Source organism: Stegostoma tigrinum, chromosome 4 (assembly GCF_030684315.1).
Source record: "Stegostoma tigrinum isolate sSteTig4 chromosome 4, sSteTig4.hap1, whole genome shotgun sequence".
Taxonomy (NCBI): Eukaryota; Metazoa; Chordata; class Chondrichthyes; order Orectolobiformes; family Stegostomatidae; genus Stegostoma; species Stegostoma tigrinum.
The window spans coordinates 105,365,503-105,393,139 of record NC_081357.1 but is presented as its reverse complement, the minus strand read 5'-3'; the positions used below and the strand labels follow the sequence as shown (position 1 = coordinate 105,393,139).

The 27,637-nt window shown below is 37.7% G+C and overlaps 2 protein-coding genes across 3 annotated transcripts in view; one reads left to right on the top strand and one right to left on the bottom strand.

The window, feature by feature from the left end:
* The window catches only part of LOC125452772 (angiopoietin-2-like), an 82,909-nt gene extending 57,404 nt beyond the window's left edge, over positions 1-25,505 (top strand). Inside the window, exons 6-9 of the mRNA XM_048531598.2 lie at positions 2,444-2,545; positions 4,755-4,921; positions 19,226-19,356; positions 24,154-25,505. Coding sequence (XP_048387555.2) covers positions 2,444-2,545; positions 4,755-4,921; positions 19,226-19,356; positions 24,154-24,314 — 561 coding nt within the window. The 3' untranslated portion in view covers positions 24,315-25,505. The remainder of the gene's footprint in view (positions 1-2,443; positions 2,546-4,754; positions 4,922-19,225; positions 19,357-24,153) is intronic.
* The window catches only part of mcph1 (microcephalin 1), a 298,002-nt gene that overhangs the window by 140,631 nt on the left and 129,734 nt on the right, over positions 1-27,637 (bottom strand). The window lies entirely within an intron of this gene.

The window sequence follows — 27,637 nt, the reverse complement described above, 5'->3', positions numbered from 1 at the left end:
TCCAATCCCACCACACCCGGCACCTTCCCCTGCAACCGCAGGAAGTGCTACACTTGCCCCCACACCTCCTCCCTCACCCCTATTCCAGGCCCCATTCAATATCCCAGCCCCATATCAAGCAGATGTTCACCTGCACATCTGCCAAGGTGGTATATTGTATCCATTGTACCCGATGTGGCTTCCTCTACATTGGGGAAACCAAGCGCAGGCTTGGGGTCCGCTTTGCAGAACACCTCCGCTCGGTTCGCAACAAACAACTGCACCTCCCAGTCGCGAACCATTTTAACTCCCCCTTCCCTTCCTCAGACGACATGCCCATCATGGGCCTCCTGCAGTGCCACAATGATGCCACCCGAAGGTTGCAGGAACAGCAACTCATATTCTGCTTGGGAACCCTGCAGCCCAATGGTATCAATGTGGACTTCACAAGCTTCAACATCTCCCCTTCCCCCACTGCATCCCAAAACCAGCCCAGTTCTTCCCCTCCCCCCACTGCATCCCAAAACCAGTCGAGCCTGTCTCCGCTTCCCTAACCTGTTCCTCCTCTCACCCATCCGTTCCTCCCACCTCAAGCCGCACCTCCATTTCCTACCTACCACCTCATCCCGCCTCCTTGACCTGTCTGTCTTCCCTGGACTGACCTATCCCCTCCCTACCTCCTCACCTACACTCTCCTCTCTACCTATCTTCTTTTCTCTCTATCTTCGGTCCGCCGCCCCCTTTCTCCCTATTTATTCCAGTTCCCTCTCTCCATCCCTCTCTCTGATGATGGGTCTCGGCCCAAAACGTCAGCTTTTGTGCTCCTGAGATGCTGCTTGGCCTGCTGTGTTCATCCAGGTCCACACTTTGTTATCTTAAGTTTTTTTTACAGTTGTGCACAGCATTGATGAGACCTCATCTGTAGCACTGTGTAGAGTTTTGCTTTCCTCATTTTTAAGAAAAATGCAGTGGAAGTAGTTTGATTCCTTGGATGAAAGGGTTGGTTTCATGAGGAAAGGTTGGACAGCTTGGAGTTATAATAATAAGAGGTGATCTTAATGAAACAAAATAGTTCCTGATGGAACTTTACAAAGTGGATGCTGAAATGAAGTCTGCCCTTGTGAGGGAATGTGTAATGAGGGGATATACTTTGTAAAAACAAAAAGGGGGGCCTCCCATTTAAAACGAAAGCAATGTTTTATTTCCCTTGGAGGGTCATTAGCCTGTGGAATTCTCTTCCCCAAAGAGCAATCAGGGCAGGGTCATTGAACATTTCAAGGCTGAGTTAGATAGATTCTGGAGTAACAAGACAGTCAAAGTACGAAAGGTTGAGACAGGAAAGTACAGGCCACAATCAGATCAGGCAAGATCTTATCTGTGGAGCAGGCTTGAAGGGCAGAATCATTTACTCCTGCTCCTAATGTCTATGTTCATATCCAGTCAGAGATTCCAATGCCACTGATTCAATGTGAAAATATGAACACTAGTTAGCTTCCTTAGATATTTGGTGGGGGTGGGGTGTGTGCGCGGTAGTGGCAGCGGTTGAGTTTAATAAAAGCATCATAGCATGCAAATATGGGAAAAATAATTTCCAATGGCAGAAAGGTTACTAACCTGAAGGGACAAAGAATTAGGTACCAAGCCAAAGGCAAGACAAGGATAAATGTTTTTGCACTGTGATTTTTTCTGCTCTGGAACCGGGTGCCTGAAAGGATAGTGAATGCAGATATACTAATAACTTTTGAAAGAGAATTGGCTGAATACTTAAAGGGGAAACATGCATAAGGCTATGGGAAAGGGCAGGGGAGTGGGACTTTATGTGTACTTTTTGCAAAGTGCTGATACAAGCATTATGAGTCAAATGGCTTTCTTCTGCATTGCATCATTTCATAATTCTATGCTTGAACAATGGAAACACCATTACTGAGCCCTTGTTATATTTGTGTTTAATGCTAAATTTAATTTAATTGAAACATATACATTAGTACTATAATTAAGATTTTAATAAATAGTAATTGCTATTGGTGAAATTGGTGCATGATTTACAATCAAGAAAGAAGCACTAAAAATCCAATTTCAGATCATGTTCCTGTGTGGATTGTGTCTAAGATACATAAAACAGAAAAAACATAATTACAAGCAGTACACTAAATCATTGTAATTTTGCAACCAGTGCAGAAAGCAAAATGAAGTCATGAATTAAGTGCATCAAATAATGTGTAAAGTACAAACAAAATACTGTGGGTGCTGGAAATCTGACAAAAATGCTCAACAGATGGCAGTACTTGTGGAGAGAAAAAGTCTTCACGTTTCAGCACATTTGGTCAAGCCTGATTTTCCAAAAGTATGTTCAACCCTGTTTCCTAAAGCCGACTGAGAATACCAGTGGATGCTAAATTGAAAAGTTCTAATTAGCTTACAAATATATGAAGTCAGTTGTGTTATATTTATCCTATTACAACAGGCATTTTGTGATATGGAATCCAATGGAGGAGGATGGACTGTAATACAACGTCGTCAAGATGGCAAAATGGATTTTCAACGCACATGGAAAGAATACAAAATGGTAAGATTTTTTCAAGTGACTGTAGACAACCAGCAAGTGCAATGGGCCCTTCCATCCTTTAGGATCTGGATTCAAATTTCGCTCAGACTGATTTAAAGATAATAAGTTATAAAAAAAAAACAAATCAGCAAAATCAACTGCAGATGGGTGACCTGACTCCACAGAACCAAACTTGGCAATGATCTGTAAATTTCATTCAAATTGGACATAGAAATGGCCATCTGGGAAGTGTACATTTCACACTTGTATACTGGAATTCTCCTTTTCAGACATTATTGTGGACAGTGTTTAATTTCGTGTATATATCTTGAGGAAGTCAAGTGGTTATCAGTCCTGTATGGACTGACTCCATCCTTGAGATAATGTCATTGCTGTGAACCACATAACAGTAATTCCCACAACTCCTACCCTACCCCCATCGTTCTACTGGGTAGAACAGTTGTGGCAATTCACATGCTCTTTGTCCAAAAGTTACCTTTATCTTCAGATGTGAAAGTACATGAGGCCCAAATCCCATCACTTTATGCAGATCTTTTACTTATATAATCTTGGGAATCAGATCCTTTTTCTAAATTTGTTCTTTGTGTCGAGTTTCCTGATGCACGTGCACCCCACTTATCCTGAGTCACCCACTAGTGCAGGCAAAAGGAACTGTCACGTCTTGGAGAGATTGGGAGAAGGACACAGAGGTTTTTTTTCCCAACATTAATTCATGGAATGTGGGTATTGCTGTGTGGGCTAGCATTTAGTATCCATCCCTAGTTGCCCCTGAGAGATGCTTGGCTGGGATGTGGTGATTTAGTTTGAGTGTGTGGTGGGAAACTGAGATGGGGACGAGAGTGGGAAACAGGGATTTGAGAAAGAGGGTGGGAATACCACCAGGAGGGATGTCAGCTAATTACAGTCAATGTTTTCTGGAATAACTTGTTGTAAACAAAAGTAATCTGAAAGATTGTAATAAATTAACTCAAAATAACAGATGTTCAATGTTCTCAGCTCCAATGATTAATCATGTTAAAACAATCATTTTAAAGGAAACACATTACAGAAATCTAGGCAACTACCAGGAATATTTTGCAACATTTGTTTTACTTTTGTGGGATTAATTAACTTTGAATTTCTCTAAGTATTTGTTTTAAAAAAAAATGCCTTCGTTCTCTGAACATGTGTTTCAGAGGGCCGTGCACCTTATTAATGGCCTCAATTCAGGCTAAACTTCTTCATGAGTAGTTGGCATTCTTCCATACAATTGAGATGAGCTTACCCTGTGTTGTCATGAACTCCTTTCTTCCTACGCCTCTTGAAAGTGCTTACTTGTATAACTCTACAGATACAAGTGCCCTCGCAGGATGCATTCAAATAACATTTTGTTACGTGTGTGATGAAATAAGATCAGTCACAGTAGAGCCTAATGCTGACTTCGCCAGATATGCATTATCCAACAATGGTCACTGGATGGTTATCAAAAGCAGGCATATTTCTGATGCTCATTCCACGTGAGGGAAGCCAACTGCAATGGCCTCAAGCTCAAACAAACTTAACGAACAGACTAGAAGTCAAACTTAATGTTTTGCTGGTTTAAACAACCTAGTAACATTCTGGGAAACACAGTTGACCACTTTAATATTGGGAACTCATTGTGGTAACCCAGTTGACAAAGAGTTATATCATCGTCTGAGTGGGGGCTCCATCAAACTTTACTCTAAGATAAACGGACATAGATGCTTCCACATAGAGAGATAGGCTGGATGCCAATTTGTGCGGAAGAAAATAATATTGTTTACCAATATGCAACTAGTAATAGTGTGACATTGTCACATGCTGTCAAATTATCTTCCCAGCTGGGAAAAGGTTCAATAAAGGAAAACGACAGGTAAAGAAAAATACACATTAAAACTCAGAGAGAATATCAATAAATAATGTTATTGATATCACTTCTTAAGAAGTGTTTTAGAATAAAACCCATGAATTCTGATAATGTTCAAACACAATACTGCAAGAGATCTTTTACATTTAGTAAATAACAGTGCAATTCTACAAACTGAACCTGATTCCTTCAGTGGATAGGAGAGATGGCAGAAAGGCGTGGTTCATTTTTGCAATTTCACTCTGCTTCTGTAATCACCAAATAGTACTGAGTGTGTTGAACATTCTTTCATTACAAATGTACAAAAATGTATTGCTGTAAGTAAACATAATTTGTTTATAGGGATTTGGTGATCCTGCTGGAGAATATTGGTTGGGGAATGAATTTACTCATCAGCTGACCAACCAGAAGACCTATGTCCTTCGTATCCAAATGCGTGATTGGGAAGCAAATGAAGGCTTTTCATTGTACAACCAATTCTACTTGGATAGTGAAACACAGAAGTACAGGTCAGTATTTCAGAAATAATTATCATCTAGAAAACATGGGCTGAACTTTTGTCAGGGTACAGAGGTGATTTTCAATATGTGATTAGCCACAGTGAAATTTGTTTTGGTGGAAATTCAGTTCCTCCACTTTGCCAACACCACATCATTTTCCTTCAGCCCTTTTGAATGCTGAGAATGCCTGGTTTCAAACCCCACTGCAGTCAGGCTCTCCAGTTCAAATGGGGACCAAAAATCTGATTTCCTCTTGTACACAATTTTAAACAGTGGGTATGGGGTTTGGGAAGCTCATTAACGCATGGCAATTTGTGAAGAAAATGGAAAAACTGCTGAAAAGTCTTAATTGTATTCATCTCAATTGTATAGAAGAATGTTACATTGACCTTTCAGATAATATGACAATCTTCAAATATCAATATTAGACACAATATATACTTTTGTAATGCATTGATTTATAAGGATCTATCTTTTTGACACTTCGATTGATTAGACTTGTGCATTTGTTCACCCGATGCTTTTCTCATGGACAAAATATAATAAAGCCGTGGAAAGAGTTTAATACATACTGCCAGTCTGTGCCATCATATTTTCCATTGCGATTTTAATGGTTCCAGCTTATTTTTTTAAAAAAAGCCTGGTTTTAACACTTGAAAAAAAATCCTGCCATTGCTTTGCTACACTGATTGGCAGACACTCTGCTATGAAAGTGAAATGAGCACTCTCTGTTCTTGCCTGTCTGAAGGCCACCCTATTGTTTGGACAACTGTGGCCACAATCAATGGTTCGCCAAGTTTCAAGTTCTTAATGGGATTCGGCAAGTACATCCCAGAATGAATGACATTATCAAGAAGTTGTAGTAATGCATTATGCCTTTGTCATGGCTTGGGGAAAATTTATAGGATGACAAGTATGACAGTCATCTTTACTCAAACAGAATGCATTTTTCTCAGTACTCAGTGATATGCAGATTTTGATTGGATGTTGAGGGATTCACTTTTTTCACCTAAGCAATGTAAAATATTTTTATTGATACTGCATGGAATTGAGTACTGTACATAGTGCATACTGGATAAATGCTTATGGAGGATATATGGGGAGCATGTCAGTTGCAAGACTGATCTAAAGAAAATGGTGTATTCATGGGGACATGGAGGAGACTGGGCTGACCGTTGGGGGTTTTCTTTGAGCTGAAAGGATGATTTGGGCCTGTGTTTCAAGCAGTAGATACCTGTACACTTTCTGGCACAAATTAAAATTTTACTGTTTGTGCTGTGCATATCCTGCAGACTTGTCTCACCTTCAAGACTTATCCCTTGCAACAAGAAGCAGCTCTAGCTATTTAAATGGATACCTATAAGGTTATTAGGAACATCTGAAGATTGTAATTCTATAGCTCCATTCTGGAAATCTGGTTTTGGATAGAAAGCAAGAACAAAGGGAGAAACAATTAATTAGAATCATACCTTGTTTCAATTTATCTTCTCTGCATTTAAATAAAAGACTTGTTTTGTTAAGTATCCTTGCAGAAGTTCAGGTATTTGACAAAAGATTGTGAAATATTATCAGTGTTTGATGTGAAAAGAAAATGAAAGACAATAGGTGCATTATTCAAAAATAGGAAGAGAAAAGTGTTTAGGGAGGAGGATATTTCGGGCAAGAGAAAGAATGAAAAGGAATAAAGATTGCGGCAAACATAATGCTAATTCATCCAGCTAAATTTGGGTTCACGAAATAAAAACAAAGAACTGCAATGCTGTAAATCAGAAACAAACATGGAAATTACTGGAAAAGCTCAGTAAGTCTTCGTAAGGGGTCACTCGACCTGAAACGTTAACTCTGATTTCTCTACACAGATGCTGCCAGACCTGCTGAGCTTTTCCAGCAATTTCCATTTGGGTTCACAAAATCCTGTGTCCATGATTGGAAAATCGAGTTAGTTCGTCATCTGCATTTTGGCAGTCTTTGTTGCTTAATCAAATTGATTACCATTTGTTATTGATTGCTTGGGTGTTACATACTTTGCTGATGGGGCGATGGAAGGGAGGTGGAGGTTGGTGCCCTATGTGCATCTCGCTCCTGTAATTTTCAGCTCAAAATCTACGATTGCAGTCATTTCATTTGGGCCCCTCCGTGTCCCAGGCAGCTACAGAATGTATTTAGTCTTGTGAATGTAATTGTAAGAAAATCCCACTGTCAGTATCAAAGATGAATATTTGTTAAGACTAAGACACAAACAAATGTGAATTAAATGGAGCACAAGACCAAGGTTATAAAATGTGAGGCTGGATGAACACAGCAGGCCAAGCAGCATCCCAGGAGCACAAAAGCTGACGTTTCGGGCCTAGACCCTTCATCAGAGGGTCTAGGCCTCTGATGAAGGGTCTAGGCCCGAAACGTCAGCTTTTGTGCTCCTGGGATGCTGCTTGGCCTGCTGTGTTCATCCAGCCTCACATTTTATTATCTTGGATTCTCCAGCATCTGCAGTTCCCATTATCACAAGACCAAGGTTTACTGGTGTTATTGTTAGAAACAAGTGTTACCAATCAACACCAGAGTTTTACAACGTTTCAAATGCTGAGTGAATTAAATGGACACATCTCTAAACAAAACACATGAAAACAATAGCGAACAAAACATCAGCTGCACCGTAGCCATCATGACTTGAGTTCCATGACTAAACATTTCAGTCCACATAATATACCAGGAGAGGGGATTTAAAACAAAAACAGGGCCAGTGAATGAAACAAAAACCTGGAAAATTTTTCTCTGCTTTCAGACAATTAAAATTGTACAGTACCGGACATGACATTGACACAGAATTAGTATATCTACATATCTGGACCCTGCATTAGTAATGAACAAATTCAGGTCCCTTTCAAAGGCATTAACAATCAACATCAAATAGTACCAGTCAGCAATGAATTTCCGAGTCTAGCTCCCTCAAAGCTCCGCACTCTGACTAATTTAAATAATCTCTCTGTAGGCATATATTTTAATCCTTCCATTATTGTATCTAACTACTAATCGAAAAATTCTGTTTGTGATTTAAGTTTTTCCAGATACCAAATTTACTTGGTGGTTAACAGTAATACCTCCAAGCATTTAATTCAAAACTAAAAACTGAAAATAAATCAGTAGATAGTAGCTAGTACAGGTCTAACTGAAATTCTAAACATTTTACTGATACCAGATAAATATGAAACTGTGTGAAAATAGATCTCATTATTCTTCTGCAAAACACAAGATCAGCAGTCAAAACTCTATTTTGTCAAAACAACAGAAGGGCAGCTTCCTTGGTATCACCATGGTAAGCCGTTCACACTGTCGAGATGAGACGGTAGTGTACATCACCTTTCACTTGGAACAAACTTGTGAGAGTGTTCCCTTGAGACAAAAAACAATTAATGGTTCCTGGAAAATAAATAAGTAATAGTTTCTTTACTCAGTGAGAGTCGATAAATAAATTGAATTGTTGCCCTCACATATCACATTTAAGTAAATAAATAAATTCCTGCACATATGGGTTTTTAAACAAAAGACAATCTGTAAGTCTTAAATTACTAAATAAATTTCAATTTTCTTTTATCAAATTCTTCTACTTTTGTGTGAAGCATTACCAATAAATAAGCACATTTATGTTTAAGACTTCAATTTGGAATGCCTCCAAACTTGAATATTGCTGTAATTTCTTCAAGAACATGCTGTGTTATGCATTATTTTGCTTTCCTGCTTGTTTTTCAATTCCAACACATGCCTAAAAAAATCCATTTATAAAAAATTGCAAAATACAAGGATGGGTTTCAAGTCATTCCAACCGAGTTCATTCACCACTTATATTTTCTTGCAGTACTTGTTAAATGTAGCTGCAAGAAGTTGGCCAGTTAAAAACACGGCCAAAAATTTCTACTTTGGCTGTGAGCAGTGATTTGCAAATAAATTGAACTAAAATTACTTTACTCTTGCAAAATGAATTGTTTGCTCAAGTTTCCTTGTATATTGACACAAATAAAATGTGCCATTAACTAACATAAATGGGCATTGTTTTTATGAGAAATACTTAAGAGTAGAAATCTGGTATAATTTTATTAATACACATGAAAATGGATTCATGACAAAAAAAATTAATCTAGTCTACTGCTGCAAATCATTTGAAATAATTGAAAATACTTTTTGAAAAGTCTACACAAACCACTTCCTCATTTCATAAACTGGTCATCTGTAATTCATTGCTTAGTAACTTTTAAGATTTGAATATTTAAAAACTTTCACAAAGATACCCATTAGTGCTCTTGCTCCTTTAAACAAAAGTTTATTTTTCACAAAGCCTCGTAGAGCTGAAATAAGCACAAGGAGTGCAAACTTGATGGCATGGCCAATATTTAGCACAATGTTAGAGTTGGAGTCAGATTCAGAGTCATAGACATTCTTGGATTTACTCAGAACAAAAGACGATTTGCCTTCAGTGTAAGTTGCAATTGAAGTTCATTGATCTTTTGCATTGGTTTGGCTGATTTTGGGTGAATTGTAAAGCAGTGAAAACTCCAGACACGTGTATGGATCATCCTACCTTCAAGCCTTTAAAAAAGATAAAGAATTCATGTTTGGCTTTACATTTGATATTTTAAGCAAAAAAATGCTCAGTAATCCCAGTTCCATTCCCTACTCCAAAAAGCAATATTTTCACCTCAGTCACATTGCAGCTTGTGGCTAGTTTTTGCAAATTATTACCTTTAGCATATTCATTGAATAGTCAGTGCTGCAAACAGACTTTAAATTTGTGAAGTTTCTGGCATGGATACAGGCTGCAAGTTGGACCTTGATACATTGTTGACCATCCTTAGGGGACATTGATGAATTTGAAGCTGCAAGATTTCAAGTACAGGCATTTGGGGAAAAGGGGGTCATTGTGAAGGGTTGGGTTCTGATTCTCAGAGCCTTTCAGAAAGTTATGGGCCAGAAGACTAGAGGAGAAAGATACATGAGGTATTGACAACTAGAGTGCATTGACAAGAAATGAGGGAATATACTGTGTTGTACATTATTTTACTTTCCTGTTTTCAACTCCGATGCATGCCTAAAAAATATCCATTTATAAAACACAGCAGAATACAAAGATGGGTTGCAAGTCACTCCAACTGCCGACAACAGTGGAGAAGCAAAATTAATGCTGTAAAACTGCCATATGTTGGTACTTTGAACACCAGAAATTGCTTTAAGTGTGACTACAGGTCAGAGGTAAGTTTAATTGTGAGGACTAGTTTTTTCCATAAATAACCTTGCCTCAGCAACAGCATTCACATCATAGTCTGAAAATCATAGTTATAAGACTCATTCTGAACCTAGGCCAACCTCATTGTGCAGGGATTAGGGAATGCTGTATTGTTTAGATGTGTTGTCCACCTAAGTGAACTGAAAAGATCCTGCACAACTTTTCAAAGAGGGATGAAGTTCTGCTACTGTCTGGCCAAATTCAACATGTTATCTAACACCTAAAACATTTCAGTTTGTTGAATCTGAAGTGCTGATATCGGTCATCTCATTTCACATGTCACAACAGTGACAACCTTTCAAAAAAAATGCTTCAATGGCAATATAGCACTTTGGGATGTCCTGAATTTGAGACATGCATTTTAAAAATGTAACACCCTTATAAAAAAAATGCATCTCAAATCGTCAAACCAGTATGAGAGTGCGATGAAATATGCTATCGTTACAGTGTCTCATAACTGAGAACAATCTAAAAAAAAATCCACAAATGCACAGTTCCATTTTTAAAAAAATCAATAATATAAATTAAATTTCCTCCTTCGTGACAGCAGGTTAACATATCAATAAAGATGCCAGTTCTGGTACTCTGTGTGTTTTAAATGTAGGGGCTACATTTTTAAACAAATAAAAAGAACTGTGTACAATGGACATCAAAAATAAAACCAGAAATTGCTGGTAAAACATGGCAGGTTTGGCAGCGTCTGTGCAGGAAAAGCAGAGTTAACGTTTTGGATCCAGTGACCCTTCTTCAGAGAACCTTAGAGTACAAAAGGATCTTGATCAGATGGGCCCAATGGGCCGAGGAATGGCAGATGGAGTTTTAATTTAGATAATTGTGAGGTGCTGCATTTTGGAAAGGCAGGGCTTACTCACTTAATGGTAAGGTCCTGGGGATGTGCTGAGCAAAGACACCTTGAGTGCAGCATCATTGTTCCTTGAAAGTGGAGTCGCAGGTAGATAGGATAGTGAAGGCGGCATTTGGTATGCTTGCCTTTATTGGTCAGTGCACTGAGTTCAGGAGTTGGAAGATCATGTTGAGGCTGTACAGGACATTGGTTAGGCCACTCTTGGAATACAGTGTGCGATTCTGGTCTCCCTCCTACAGGAAGGATGTAGTGAAACTCGAAAAGATTCAGAAAACATTCAAGGATGCTGCCAGGGTTGGAGGGTTTGAGCTATAGGGAGAGGCTGAAGAGACTGGGGCTATATTCTCTGGAGCATCGGAGGCTGAGGGGTGACATTGTAGAGATTGATAAAATCATGAGGGGCAGTGGATAGGGTAAATAGACAAGGTCTTTTCCCCAGGTTGGGAGAGTCCAAAACTAGAGGACACAGGTTTAAGGTGAGAACGGGAAGATTTAAAAAGGACCTAAGGGGCAACTTTTTCATGCAGAGGATGGTTGAATGAGCTGCCAGAGGAAGTGGTGGAGGCTGGTACAATTACACCATTTAAAAGGCATTTGGATGTGTATATGTAAAAGAAGGTTTAGAGGTATATGGGCTAAATGCTGACAGATGGGACTAGATTTATTTAGGACATGTGGTTGGCATGGACAGGTTCGACCAAAAGGTCTCTTTCTATGCTGTATAGCACTCTGACTCTCTAAGCGTCACTGGACCTGAAACATTAACTCTGCTTTCTCTCCACAGATGCTATCAGACCTGATATGTTTTTGAGCAATTTCTGTCTTTGTTGCTGCATTTTTAAAGTTGGGCTTAATCCAAAACTCACTTTACTCTGACTCTAGAGTCGTGTCCTGATTGCACAGTACTTGAGGTTAAGACAGTGACTTTTTTTTTTGGCTGATTATAGCAACAATTGTCACAGTCATGGAGCAGTGGAAAAAGCTGGTGCCAATGTCAGAGTGTAGAAGAGCTTAATATGTGTGTCTGTGAGGAATGGTGCTGCTTGGATTGGGCCCAAAAATCAGCTGGCAGTGAATTTGGGGGACAGGGATGAAAGGATAGAGAGACTATGAATCACCCAGTATGCTGTTGGAAAAAAGGAGTACCAGTCACACCCAAAGAATAACAACTTGTGTCTACATAGAACATTTAACAAAAAAAAGTTCCAATGCAATCAGAGTTATAAGTAAACAAAAAAAGACAAAGCTGAAAGAGTGAAGAAAGATGATTGAAAAACTGTCTGAACAAATGCATCTTTTAAGAGGATTTCAAAGAAAGGGAAAAACATAGAAAATTAGAATTAGATTTTATTTTCACTGTACTCATGTCGTTGTGACAAGTGTACAATGTCACCATTTCTGGCACCGTCTGAAGTACAAAATCGTAGGTACAAAGTAGAAAAGAAAAGAAACAAAGTTAAAACTTCAACAATACCCAATCTTAGTATTAAGTGGAAAAATAAAGAAATAAAGTTCAAAATTTCAAGTCTTTCTTAAGTGTTTAGCAATGCTGGGCTCGCAGTCCCTACAATGGTTTGATCTCCTGAGTCTTGACTTGCTCTCTGGGAAACCTCAGGTGGCTGCCCACTCTCAAGAAAATGTCAGAACTTTGAGCCCAGATGGTAGAACACTGAGTCATACAAAAGCATGACATGCAAGAGAGAAAAACACTAATTACTCCTTCAGAGACTAAAAATCTCAAACAAACCACTCTTAAAAGTATATTAGCTAATACTGATATTTTGCATTTCTTTCCCAAATGAAAGAAGCGGCTTGTATTTTTTTTCAATGTAAGCAGGGAAATGTCACTGCATTCAACACAAATCTAACCAATCAAGTACAAATGCTTTGCTTCTTCCCATCAGAAACTGTACCTTATAACCTGTTAAGGAGTCTTCAGGGGACACTTTTAATACATCAATAGCAGTTGTATTTCTAACCCAAGGAAGTTAAAACACCACTGGAAAGTAGTCCCACAAGTTGTCCCACATCCAAGCCAAATATTTTTGCATCTGGAAACAATTATGGATCTTCAGCACTAGTCTTTGGAAGGATTCTATAATATACCGCAATATCTGAAATATTAAACGACAACTTCTGCAAAGTAGGTCACAATGGTTTTATATTAATGTAAACTCAAGTAATCATAAGTAAAATGATACTTCCTCTTGAATTTGCTTTCTTCAATTCAAGGAAATGTTAAGAATTGAAATGTAAGACCAGTTTTCATGAGGTTAGGATAAACTATATCAAAAGCTTAGCATATCCATGATACAGAAACAATAATCCTTAAAATATTTTTATAATGATGAATTTGGATGCTACCCTTTGGAGACTTCTCACTGAGCTACTCTAATAATTTTAATTGAAAAGAACTCCTGTGCGCCCACATTTGTTAATGAGCATTTTAAAAACTTTGCTTAACAATAAATGAAGGTTTCATTCCATTCGGTCAATGTCTTCAATTCCAGCAAAGTAGGCATACAAAAATGGAAGGTGCAAATCACAGCACTTTTTGGAACAAACTTAAAAAGTTGACCAAACAGAAACCAAATTACTTCGAATGGCCTTGCTTATGTTTGATTTTTTTGGTCACAAAAAAATTGTTTTAGAATCATAAAGCAAAATTAAAATCTGTATTAAGTCTTTATTTTAAATCTGGGTTCTACTTGATCTGTTGCATTGCAGAAAACAAGATTGTTCACATCTTAAAATGTGCAGTCTGCACACAGGAGAAACTCAACAATGCACATGGACTATCCCTACATAATAAACATATTTGTCAGCCAGTTCAATAAAGCTCTAGTAATTTGCTCTGCCTTACTCTTTTGCAGACCCACACTTGATTTTCTTTGCAGTGGAATGCAATGCTTGTGTCAAGCAATTTTAGCCTCTGTAAACTGAAAGAGATTTCATATCATAGATTCACTTAAGAATGACCACAACTCTGAAGTCAAAGACACATTACTGTGAAAAATTTGGATTTGTTCAGTTTAGATCATTGTACTTCAACTTTTGGTCAGTTTGGATTTCACATGCTGCATCTGCCCAGTCACAAGGCCTTACCAAATTTTGAAACTTCCTTACAACACTCCAGTACATAGTGTAAACAAAAGCTTTAGGCATAAAGTTTGGAACTTCAGTATAAATAAATTTCCCTCTCACGCAGCTAACATATTGAACAGTTAAAAATCATAGTCTTCTGGTTGCTCCAATTATTAAGCTGGTTAAGGCAGTAAGTGTTTTGAGCCCATTGAATGTGAAGCATCCATGTTGTCTTTCATTTGTGCTGATTTTATGGCAACGTGGACACTATAAATAATAACAGTGATCCTAGTTTAGGGAAAAGGAACACCACCCAGAGTTTCCTGCTGAATAGCGTAATTAGAAGTACACATGTATGGATTGGGTGCGGACAGCATTAGGGTTGGCTGCAATGTCTTCAATATTTCAATCGTGTGTTGACACTCACCAACTGTAACAGATGAAAGTGACTGATTGGGCAAAAAAATCAGAGGGGGCCAACATCTGAAGAATACTACTTCAAATAAGAGCAGAAAGGAGGGGAAACTTGGCAGAAAAAATTAGAAAAGATCTACAGTACTTGAATATCAACCATTCTGTCTGCTCTTTCTGAAATAACGAGCAATTGTTTTGACTCCACCTTTTCAGCAGTGGCAAATCCAGAAACAATCTGTAATTTGGCGTTAGTTTACAGTTATCAAACAACGTTGATTCAAATTTATGAACTCCACACAATGTTTTGACATATGCTCATTAGATTGCTGTGCCATTAAACTTAAATGATGAAAAAAATGTACACAGTATATGCCCTGCTTTCTGGCCCTGATTAACGTTACATGAGAAAACAAATGAATAAGAATTCTATTATGTTTTTCTCAGGAACTAAGTGCCAGAACATTAAAAGTGACCTTTGGATAAACTAGTAATAACATGCTGCCAAGTAAATCAATTTTATCCTCTATAAATATACTTGGTAAATATTATAATGGTACATGGTTACCAGGACAAATGCATTATTAATTTTTGTCTTGACATTGTCAATTGTACTAAATAAAAAGTTACGCACAATATTGAAGTGAATACAACTGCCTTTCTTAAGAACAGTTCCAACAGCAATAAACTAAAAAACAAAGAAAAATACAAAAGTACGAAATAAATAGAACATTTCTGACCATTTATGTTGCCGTTTTAAAAAAAAGACTGTCGGTAACTGTTAATAATTTGTTCAGTAGCATGAATTATGGTGGTGCCAGTTATTAAGAGGGTAAAATGAATAGGAATGCTACAAGTGCATCTTACAATTAAAAATCTTACTGGAAATAAGGCCAACTTATATTGCTTTCTCCCTCTTCAGAAAGCCACTACTCCCAAAAAAATTAGGAATCTGAAGCTAGAAAATCACGATCTGAATTAGATTGTGGAATTGGGAGTACAGCTTGAGATGGAAACTAATATTTGATATAGAAACTGGGTCCATTCGTATTTCAATATATGAAACTTCTAACGAGAAATCTGTGCCCCACCACAGCTAATATATGCCCACAATATCGTGAACGAAGCTGACAGTCATGCCTCAGGCTGTTTCCAAATTTTCCTGGGAAATCTGCCCAGCATGTTGATAGATTTAATGGAACGTACCCTAGATTGTGGGATTTATGAAGGCCTACAGGATAAAAATACTACAGAACCATTCTAACTGATCACTGAACGTTACAGATGCTTGTGGGAATTTTAGGACAATTTAAATTGATATTTAATTTGAAGGTTACTTGAGTTTAGAAAGACAAAAGCAATGGGACTTAGAAAGAAGCATTACAAGAAATTCAATGGAAGACTGAAGCAATGTCACACTAGAACCAGTAGACAGATTTGTCTGTTGAGGACAAATGATTACAGAAGATGGTAACAACAAAATCTGTCTGGCTGCTAAGTCAGGGTATATTCATGGATGGTGATGGAGAGGTCTGGGATATCGGTAAATTTGTATTATCCTGTGAGTGAGGCCACAGATGGTGATTTTGCTTGATTAAACAATTTGTTCCGGGGCTCTCCATGTTTTGGCAACAATCCCTAGATATTAGTGAGGAAGATGTTGCAGAGTCAATATCTAAAGTTCTTTTTAAAAAGTCCTCACTGTTAATGTACTTTTAATATACTTGAGGTGGCAGATCCAACTTTATGAACGATCTTTACAGAGTCATTTGCAGTCCACCAAAAAAACAAGCAGACAAAAAAAATGCTCATTTCCTTATCACTTACCTTTCAGACAAAAAGATTTAGTCCAGCAAAATTGAATAGCCTGGTATCCTTTTATCTGGACAGATACAAAAAGCAAGGGGATGAAAATGCTTCTTTACATTCAAAGATTGGCAATTCTCATCCATTTTGGTCTTCAAAAGCCAAACAATTTTTGATCATTTTTAACTACTCAATGCAGATTGATGGTTCAAAGTTAAAATGACAGCAATTTCTATCGATATTCTTCAATAAGGAAGGAGGGCTTTGCAACAAGTGTGCAGTACATTAAATGTGGTTATATTAATTTATATAAAGGGATGAGCATTAGCAGTATAACCACAACTTCTGAAACAGGTTAATGTTTTAATAACCCGTGTCTGGGTATTAAATATTATAATGGTAATTAATAGCCCCGGAATGAACTGCTAATGTCCCTTATTAGGAAAGATGCCATAAATGGTGCGTTATATTAGAGATTGTGATAACATTCATGATGGTTGTGCTGGAATGACAGTATAATTTTCTTTGGCAGCCAATACTAACTATGTACCAGTCACTCGACAAATGTAGACAGAAAAGGAGTTAGCATTTCAGGGGATGACCAGTCATCAGAACCGTAAAGAATTATAGATGCCACAGCTCTTGTTAAGTACAGAGACAGGGAAAATACAGAAGTCAAGGTAAGTGATGAGGTGGAAGGGAGGAGAGATTAATTAATACACGCCACAATAGTACAAGGCAGAATGAGTTTGTACCTGGACAAGAAAAGAAACAAAAGACAGGTCCAGAAATAGTGTAGAAGAAAATTGGAGAGCCATCTGTAAAAGCAACCAAGTAAACAAAAAGGGCAGAGACTCTGATCTGAAATTGCTGAACTCAATGTTGAGTCCAGATATCTGTAATCAACATAGGACATAGAACAATACAGTGCAGAGCAGGCCCTTCAGCCCTCTATGTTGCGCGACCTGTGAACTAATCTAAGCCCCTCCCCCTGCACTATCCCATCATTATCCATATGCATAGAACATAGAACATTACAGCGTAGTACAGGCGCTTTGGCCCTCGATGTTGTGCTGAGCTGTGAAACCAGTCTGAACCCCATATAACCTACACTATTCCATTACCATCCATATGTTTATCCAATGACCATTTAAATGCCCTTAAAGTTGGAGAGTCTACTACTGTTGCGGGCAGGGCATTCCACGCCCTTACTATTCTCTGAGTAAAGAATCTGAGTAATCAAGAAATAAGATCTTATACTGAGCTCCATTTGAGCTTTGTTGGAGGCCAAAATCAGAGTACACAAAATATAGACAGGTTAAGCAAGCAGGCAAAAAAAAAATGGCATTTGGGAATTTATTTGGGGGAGGTGTGAGCCTGTCCACTTCAGTGGGAAAAATAGATAGGCAGAACATTAGTTAAAGTGATTCTCCAGAATACTGGAATAGAGAAAGATCTGAATATCAGTGCATGTGAATCACAAAACTCAGCACACAAGTTCAGCAAATAATTAGGAAGACACGTTAAATCCTGGTTATTGGAAGGCAGAGTGTATACAAACATGCAAGTGTTTCTACAAATACAGAACATTGCTAAGACCAGATCCAGTGTACAGTCTGCATGCAGTTTTGGTCATTTTCCTCATTTTTATCTTTACTTAACAGGACATACATTTGCATTGACGACATTTCTTAGGAAATTCATGAGGCTGAATCCTGAGATGAAGGGGTTGACTAATGAGGAAGGGTTGAGGCGAATGGGGATGTTTTATAGAAACGATTCTGAAGGGATTTGACAGGACGAATATTGAAAGGATGTTATCTTGCGTGGGGGTATCTAGAACTCGAGCACAGTTTTGAAATAAGGAGAGTCCCATTAAAAATAAAAGGAGGGGGTCTTCTGAGGTTTTGTCAGACTATAAGAATTCTCTTCTAGATAAAGCATTGGAGGCTCAGTTACAGAATAAAGTCAAGGTTGAGTCAGAGATTTATAATATTAAAAAAACACTGGAGAACCTTAACAAGCTGTGCACTCCCTAACTTTTATTTCTGCTGCGCAGACCTAGTAGGTCGCAAGCAGCAAATCCTGCATGAAGAAGGCAATGCATTAGCATGCTGATTGACATGCACAGGACTTCTGAGCTATGCAGCTGACAGGGGCCATTGCTTAGCAGCTCTGTCTGCATTTGTGATGCAATAAGCAGTTAATATTTAGTGTCGAGTATGACACTTCTTTACATGTTTCCAAAGAAGTGTCATTGTACTCGAAATGTCAACTCTGTTGCCAGGTTGTTGAGTTCCTCTGACACTATATAACTTTATTTGATATCTCCGGCATCTGCAGTACTCTGGTTTTGTTCAACAGATTTTTGATTGACAAGGCACTCAATTGGGTGTGGAAGGGACAAGTAGGAAAGTGAAGTTAAAACCATAGTCAGTCAGTCACACTTGTACTAAATGATAGAGCAAGTTCAAGGGACAAATGGCCAGATCCTGCTCTTATGTACAGATAATTATGAAGCGAGGTCCTTATATTTTTGCCACCTGTCAATCTTCAAAAGAGCTTCAATGATTTACATGTTCAGTCCTACCACGTAAAACTGACATTAAATCAGGGAAAGGTCCAAACACCTCATTTTGATAATCAGGAATAAAGGAATGAATTTTCACCACAATTTAGAATTATAGTTACGACACAATCCTATAGAGTATAAAATTTATGCTGACTTCTGGAAGCTGGCAGAGTTCTTTTTGGAAATGCCGTTTAACAACTTTATTAAGTGACCCAAGTTAGACAGTGTTCTTTCACACAACAGATTACTAATTTAATTGGTAAAAGTAACGTATTCCATCCTGCTCTTTTCCTTCTACAGAATTCATCTTAAAGGTTACAGTGGGACAGCAGGCAGGATAAGCAGCCTCAGCCATCTTGGAAATTATTTTAGCACAAAAGATTCAGACAACGATAAATGCCTTTGCAAATGTGCGCAAATGGCATCAGGAGGTAAGAGAGAAAATGGCACTTTTTTTTTAAACAGACATGCATTGATCCTTGGAATACATGCAAGGTTGTTAAAATGTGAGCAGAAGCATAGACAACTAATTTCTTACTTATTTTCTATTTTCATAAGATTCTGGGCATTTTACCTGACTTTTTCGGATCACATGCCAGAATTCCATCTGCTTATGATTATGCAGATTTATGGTGTCTAAATAAGTCAAATTATGTTTTTATTGCATAGAATGCTAGGATATTTTCAGCATGCTTCGTAGGGTTTTGGGGTCTGAATTCCATATTTCTAGTGATTTTCCCATGAAAACCACAAATCAGTAACTTTATCAGTTGCCAAGTGGGTTTTGAATGTCAGCCTCCCAAAGCTGTTAGCTAGACTATGTGCTTGTTCGGTAATTTGAAGTGACAGTCTGAATTAATATTAAGTACTTATGTTTGTAGTTTGGTGCAAAAGGATTTATAGGCACAGACATTGCAGAAACACTGCACAAATACAAATTTGCGGGCTTGGAGTTTCTTTTGCACTAAAACGTTCTCCAAAGTGGTTTGCCATAAACAAATAAATATTTTGTGTTGTTTTAGTTATTTATACAATTAGGTGCCTTGCACATGAAACATCTCAGATTAAATGAATTCCAAACATGCCCAAACAGTCACCATAGCACACACAGACCAACATGTCCTCTTGTCATTTCACAGTCACAATTCTCTGAAGGGTGGAAGAAAACACACAGGATTTATCTGTTCTAATGAAGGGTAGCAACTTGAAACATTATTATATTTTGCTCTCCATTATGCTGCTCGACCTGATATGTATTCCCAGCACTATGTTTATTGAAACAATTATGTTGTTTAAAAACATATTCTGCCTTCTACAGAACTCTGATGAGAACTAAAATTGAAACAAATTCTCAAAAATAGCTGCCATCACAATTTACTGTATCCCCATGCAGTAAGCTAGACAAATCTTGTTGTTACTTGAGTGCCTTGAGTTTAAAAATGCTTTGTTTCCCTCATTTACAATATTCTACCCAAGATAAACCGACAGTAAAATCTACAACCTCATTCCAAACTTCATGTAAAAGTACTGCAATTGGAGATCACATTCTAAACATTGCATGTTGAAAACAGGAAATTATGTATTGTAGTAAACTTTTTTTTCGGCCTCCATGCAGGGGAATGAAAGCGAGTGTTCCCATTTGTCATTTTTTTGGACATAATTTGGCATAATCATGATGTGCCACTTCAACTACTTTACCTGCAGAGTAAAGACTGGGAATGGCAGACTCTTATTATTAAATATCATAGAACTAAAACAGAATTTGTTTGCCATTGTCTGTGTTTCGAGACTGCAACAATGTGTACAGTTCTGTAGCTTTCAGATCTCATTCCAAGGAAACATTTTGAGTGACTGCCATCATATAGTTAGTGTTTTCTGTGCATTACTAAACAGTGAAATATAGTAAATTGAAAAAAATTAAAGTTGAATATTTTAAGCATGAACAATTAAAATGTAAAACCATACATAAATTGTACTAAATCAGTATTACTTCGCTAGCAGTAAAATTGGCCTTGTCCAATTTTCCACAGCAAATTCCTTCTCTTGAATAGGTTGGAGGCTGTTAGTTCAGCTGTTGCAGTGACAGTGTATAACAGGTGATACTAAACCATCAGCACAGGAAAGTTCCAATATCCAACAGCGTCCTGTTACCAGTGTGGTATCTTCCTTATACAACATTCGGCTGAAGTGAAGGTGAAAAAGAGGAGCAGAGGTAATATTGGCATCAGGTTTTAAGTACTGACAAATTGTAAATAGTACTGGAGATTTAAAAAATTTATTTCCGGGGAAAAGATATGTGGAAAGAGAATTGGCACTGGAAGAACCACTTAAGTGCAAATGCACGGTGGGTTCTTAGAACTGAAACATGAGAAAGATCCAAGTTGTTCATCAGCAGTTGTTATTTATGAATGGGAGGTGGTATCCGCAACCAAATTTGAAGTAAATTCTCAATTTGCACGTAACCTTTTTGTATGTACCCTTTTTTTGTTTTTGCTATCATGTTTCTGTCAGGCTCCTCTACTCTCCTGCGTGCTCTCGATATCTTGTGACATGGTGTGCAAATACAAAACAGGGAGCAGAGCAGCAGTTCATGGCACTACCGTAATATTGGTAATCTTCATACCCCAAGTCAAAAAATAGTGATCATCAATACCAAACTTGGACAATTAAATTCTGTTCTCCATAGATCACATCAACAGGAATTCTGCCCTAAAGAGGCCATTTGACTCAACATGCCTGAGCCAACTATTTCCCCATTCCTTTACAAATATATATTCAATTTAATTTTGAAAATTATCATTCATTTGTTTCCACCATCCTTTCAACCCAGATAATAAAATCTCTTAATTAAAAACAGAATGGTTAATTTCACTTATGGTTTTTTTGCTGATTATTGACACCCTCTATTATGAGAAACAGTTGCTCTTTATTCACTTTACCTGAACTCTTGGTAATTGTGAACACCTCCATTTGATTAAATTCTGCTGGTTTAAGAAGAACAATGTAAGCATCCATAGTCTCTCTACATAACTGAAGTCCTTCATTTATGGTGTCATTATACGATGTCAGCAATTAAATATTGACTTGCATTTATATAGCAACTTCACTGTGGCCGTTTTATCAACCACATGATGCCTCTGGCAACCTCATCTAAAGACAGGCTGTCAGCTTCTATAGTTCATACAAAGATTTATCTTTTCACCACCTCTGTTGGAAGAATGCTTGTCCCAAAATCTAATCTTGGTAATTTCTTTGACATAAACAGTGCGATGATTGAAGACATAAGTTTTGGTCTGTTGTACCTTGCCAACAGTTTAATTAGCTTCCCCGCAGCTGTCTGACAATGAAGTAGATTGTTAAGATCCTCAGCATGCTGCTTGATTCAAAGCTGATCATGTGACCTTGGAGATTCTTCATCACAATGATCACCTGCATCCAATACTGGAATATTGCTTGCCTTTAAACTACTTCAGCCAACTGATCCTGTTGCTGTTATCCATGCCTGTATCATTCCAGACTCAACCAAGACAATGCTGTACTGGTTATCCATATCTTATTTCGTAATGTGTTGCACTCAACCACTATGGATTGACCTACATTGTACCATGGTCTTCCAGATAGTCCAATTTAAAAATTCTTGTCCCCATGCTGAGATTTCTTTATGACCTGGTCCTTCCCTAACTTGGTAACTTCCTGCAGCTCTACAACTGCTTTACATTTTTTAAACTCCTTTCTCTTTATCATTACAGCTTTACAGTTATCTGTCTAGGCGTCACAAATGAAAGCCCCACCTCTCACATTCAAAAAGCCACATTTGGTTGCTACTTAATATGTTTAATATTGGTCAATTTGTAGAATCATAGAATCCCTACAGTGTGGAAGCAGGCCATTTGGTCCAGTGAGTTGACACCAACCCTCTGAAGAGCATCCTACCCAGACCCACCCCATCCCTGTAACTGTGCATCTCCAGTGGCTAACACACTTAGCTTGCACATCTCTGGACACTATGGACAATTTAGCATGGCCAATCCATTTAAGCTGCGCATCTATGGACTGTGAAAGGACACTAGGGCTTCCAAAGGAAACCCATACAAACATTAAGGAGAATGTACAAACTTCACACAGGCAGTCACTCAAGGGTGGAATCGAACCCAGCTCCCTGACATTGTGAGATGGCAGTGCCAATTGCTGAGCCACCATGCTGCCCATGTTAATTATCTCATTTCCATCTTGCTAAATATGTCAGAAGATAATTGTTTTGCATAATGTATTTTCTTGACTGTGAGGTAGCTTTTTAGGGTATTTTTGGTAAGTCATAGTCATTTTTTTCTGTAATGCAATTCCCTTGACCTGAATGTATATAACTAATAATCCAATCTTCATTAAGAATGGCCAAGGAAACCTACTCAGCTGAGAAGATGTTCCCAATAATCATTTATAAGATTTAACCTTAATTTGTAATCTCCAAGGTACAAAAGAGAACAGAAGTACGACACAGGAACAGGCCCTTCAGATCTCCAGTCCTGTGCTGAACATCATGCCCTGACTAGACTATAAACCAAACCCTCTGCCCTTATTCAGTTGGTATCCCTCTATTCCCTCCCTTTTCATGTAACCATCCAGATGCCTCTTAAATGTCACCAACATGTCTGCTTCCACCACTTCCTCTGGCAGTGCATTCCAGGCTTCTACCACACTTTGCATAAAAAACTTACCTCGCATATCTCCCTTAAACTTTTTCCCCTTCACCTTGAACCTGTGCTCCCTTATAATTGAAACTTCAACCCTTGGAAAAAGCCTTTGACTATCCACCCTATCTATGCCTCTCATAATTTTGTAGACCTCTATCAGGTCTCCTCTCAGTCACTATCTTTTCAGTGAAAATGATCTTAGTTTTTTTTAGCCCTTCCTCATAGCCAATGCCAGCGAGACCATGCAACATGCTCGTGAGCCTTCTCTGCATTCTCTCGAAAGCTCCACGTCCTTTTGGTAACGTGGCGACCAAAACTGCACACAATACTTTAAATGCAGCCTAAAAAGGATTTTATATAGCTGCAATAAGTTTTCCAACTCTTGTACTCCATGCCCCAGCCAATGAAGGCAAGTATGTCATTGGCCTTCTTAATCACTGTCTTAATCAGTGTGCCACAGAGAAAAGTGTGTCTATTGCAGCTTCTGTAATCAACTCCCATTTGATGTTTTGCACTGTGTTTTCTTTCCCCTCACAGGATGGTGGTTTGATGCCTGTGGCCCATCTAACCTGAATGGATTGTACTACTCAGCCGGTCAGAATACAAATAGATTCAATGGAATTAAATGGTATTACTGGAAAGGGTCAGGATACTCTCTCAAAGCTACAATGATGATGATTAGACCTGCAGATTTCTGAATATGATCCTTGTACATAGTTTTTGTCAGTTGTATAAAGATATTTCTTTAAGCAAATGTGTAAAACATCATTCCTACTATATTTAAAATGTCAAGTAATACGTACACGAAGCATTAATATTTTACATTAATTGTTTGAAAGTCAAGAAACCAGGTCCTAATGAAAAAAGGAAGGCAAACTTGCCTGTGAATTGCTTTGCATGTATGTTTTACTGTAGTCAATTCCACTTTTTGGAGAAGCATTTTTAACTAATAGAGATAAACACTGGGAATACTAAAATGACAACTGAAATTGAATCCCTGCAAGGGAGGTTTATTCGCATCTTGGTAGCACTACCAAATGTAGTTGTGTAGGAAACTAATTATCGGACAGTTCAGATGGTATATTCATGAATAATGAATACTTGAATATCAGGACCATGCCCTCATTTCAATAGACTTAAATTGTTCTTCAAAGGACAGAATGATCCCAAATAAACAAAAACTGGAATTATGAAATATCAAAAGTACAATTTAAAGAACCACATTTTTAAGCCTGAATTTCCAAGTAATTTTCTTGCGTGTGACCTTTTGTTGAATCTTGCAAACTTCTCCCCCCATCACAGACCGCAAAGTATATTGCACCAAATTGACGTTGTTTGAATTTTTTTTAAAACATTATCCAACAGAAGCATATATTTCTGCTTTGTTCTAGAAACTTTAATTCCAAGTACAATTATAATGTAGTCACCCATAGAAGAGAAAAATTATCGATTATGCTGTCCTTTACAGTGCAGTTTTGATTGGTTAGCTAATGTATTTATCAACTTGCCTTGCATTACTTTGAGTTCTTTAATTTGAAAAGAGCAGAGATCAATGAAACACAAGGAATTGTCATGCTTGTAGGTAGTGGCAGGTTAGAGACGGGTGCATGGTTAGGATGCAAAGATATTTAGATGATATCTGAACTTGATGAAAGAACATTTTTCCTGCTAATTTCTTTAATGGGTGTTGGACAAAGATACTCCCAAATTAGTAAAAAAGACTTCCGAGTAATTGAGACTTCAAAATCATAAATGTTCCTTTTTTTAAAATCAATATGAATTTATCATATTGACTTACAAGATCAAACAGTTAGCGAGTTTTGAGAAGATTTGTAGCTCAGGTTGAGGTTCTGGATGTGAGTTTGCTCGCTGAGCTGGAAGGTTAGTTTTCAGACGTTTCGTCACCATTTTAGGTAACATTATTAGTGAGCCTCCGACGAAGCGCTGGTGTTATGTCCCACTTTCTGTTTATCTGTTTAGCTTTCCTTGGGAATGACATCATTTCCTTGAAATGACATCACCAACCCAAGGAAACCTAAACAGATAAATAGAAAGTGGGACATAACACCAGCGCTTCGTCGGAGGCTCACTGATGATGTTACCTAGAATGGTGACGAAACGTCTGAAAACTAACATTCCAGCTCAGCGAGCAAACTCACATCCAGAAGATCAAACAGTGTCCTGTGACCAAACCAACTTAGTAGCAAGTACCTGTTCGTCAGATATCATTGAAGAAATTTTCCACAGTAACTATCGACAGTAATTTGATCATTGCTTTTTCAGTTTTATCCAGGGAGATAAATATTTGAACTATATGGGAATCGTAAATTATGGGGAGAAACAGGAAAATGGTCAAGATCAAATCATCCACGTTCTTACTAAATGGTGTAACATGCTTGTGGGGCCATAAGGCCTATTTCTGCTCCTTTCCTTGTTATGTCCACACAAACGTTACAGACCTGTTCAATGTCTAATCAAAATAATTCTGGTTTCGTTCATCAAAGACTTGTTTTTTTTTTAAAAATGAAATATAAACATAAGTATTCTATTGTATTTTGATTCAGTAAGAGAAATAGAATTTCTTAAACATGGTATTCAAGACATCTTTCACAAAAAAACATGCATATGTCTCAATATACTAACCATGATATAGTTGAATAGCCACCAATGTGTGAAGTTTACTGACTCTCAATGCTCACACAGGGATCAGTAAAATAACATTGTCAATGCCATCACCTAAAGGATCACAAAAACCCATAGGTCAACAGAATTAATTTAAAACCTTGAGTAGATGTGAATAAGATATGAGATTTCACGTGCCTTATAGAATTCATCACCTGTCAAAATAGATCCCTGACTGATCAAACCAGAATACGAAGACACAATCTTAAAATTAAAGTTAAGCTTTAATTTAACAAATGAAAGCAGCATGCAGATCTGCTTGAAAGGGAAATAACAACATAACACACACACTTAAGGCAATATATTTTAAAAGTATAACATGACATGTGTATGATCCTCTTTTCTTTGAGCTTCATATTGCTCTCAACAAAACTTCAACCTGCTCATATGCAGTTTTGTTCCTCAAAAAATTATGATTGAATACTTTGAATTAAAACTTCTTTTACAAGTATGTTGTGTCATTACTTATGCTTAATTCATATATTATTAAATGATTTTGGTGCAAGATATGTGAAGATGAATATAAGAATTTTAAAAAATTGAGTCGGCCATTCAGCTCTTCAAGGCCCGCCGTAGTTGTTCTAGGATTCTAGTTGATGACTGTTGTTCTGCACGAGGCCTCATTCTTTTTGTGCCAACTCATCATACTCAATATGTCAAAAATCCATCTCCCTCTTTTTAAATACTATATGATCTGGCCCCCATGACTATCTGGGTAAATCATTCCAAAAATTCACTCCCCTCTGGAGACAAAATTCCCTTGCATTTTACTTTTAACGTGTTCTCAGTGTTCTCTTATTCTGAAACAATGTTCTCTGTAACTATCCTCTTGCAGATTCCTCATGCCTTCATCAAAACATGGAGCTGCACCTATTTTTGTATCAGCAACAACTGAATTGTTAGATTCTGCTCCATTCTCCATATAAATAATGTAGGCAGTAAATAATTGAGGTCCTGAGGACTGATCCTTCTGACTCTTCGAGTCAAGTCTTACCAATCTGAAAAAGATCTACTCTCTTCTGTGTGTTAAGTAAACCTCGCTCCATGCGAACACATTACCCTCAATACTGTGAGCTCCTAACTTTTGCTAAAATAACGATATTTGACACTATATCAAAAATCCTCTGGAAATCTAAACCTGCCCATTCCCTTTTATTGACTCTGCTTGTTATATCCTCAAAACATTTCTTGCAAATTTATCAGACATGATTTCCCTTTCACAAAATCATGTTGACACTGTCTGTTTGCTTTAAGCTTTTCTAAATGTCTTGCTATTTTTTTTCCCTCTAACTATTGATTGTAAAATATTTCCAATGATGGATGATAGGCTAACTGGTTT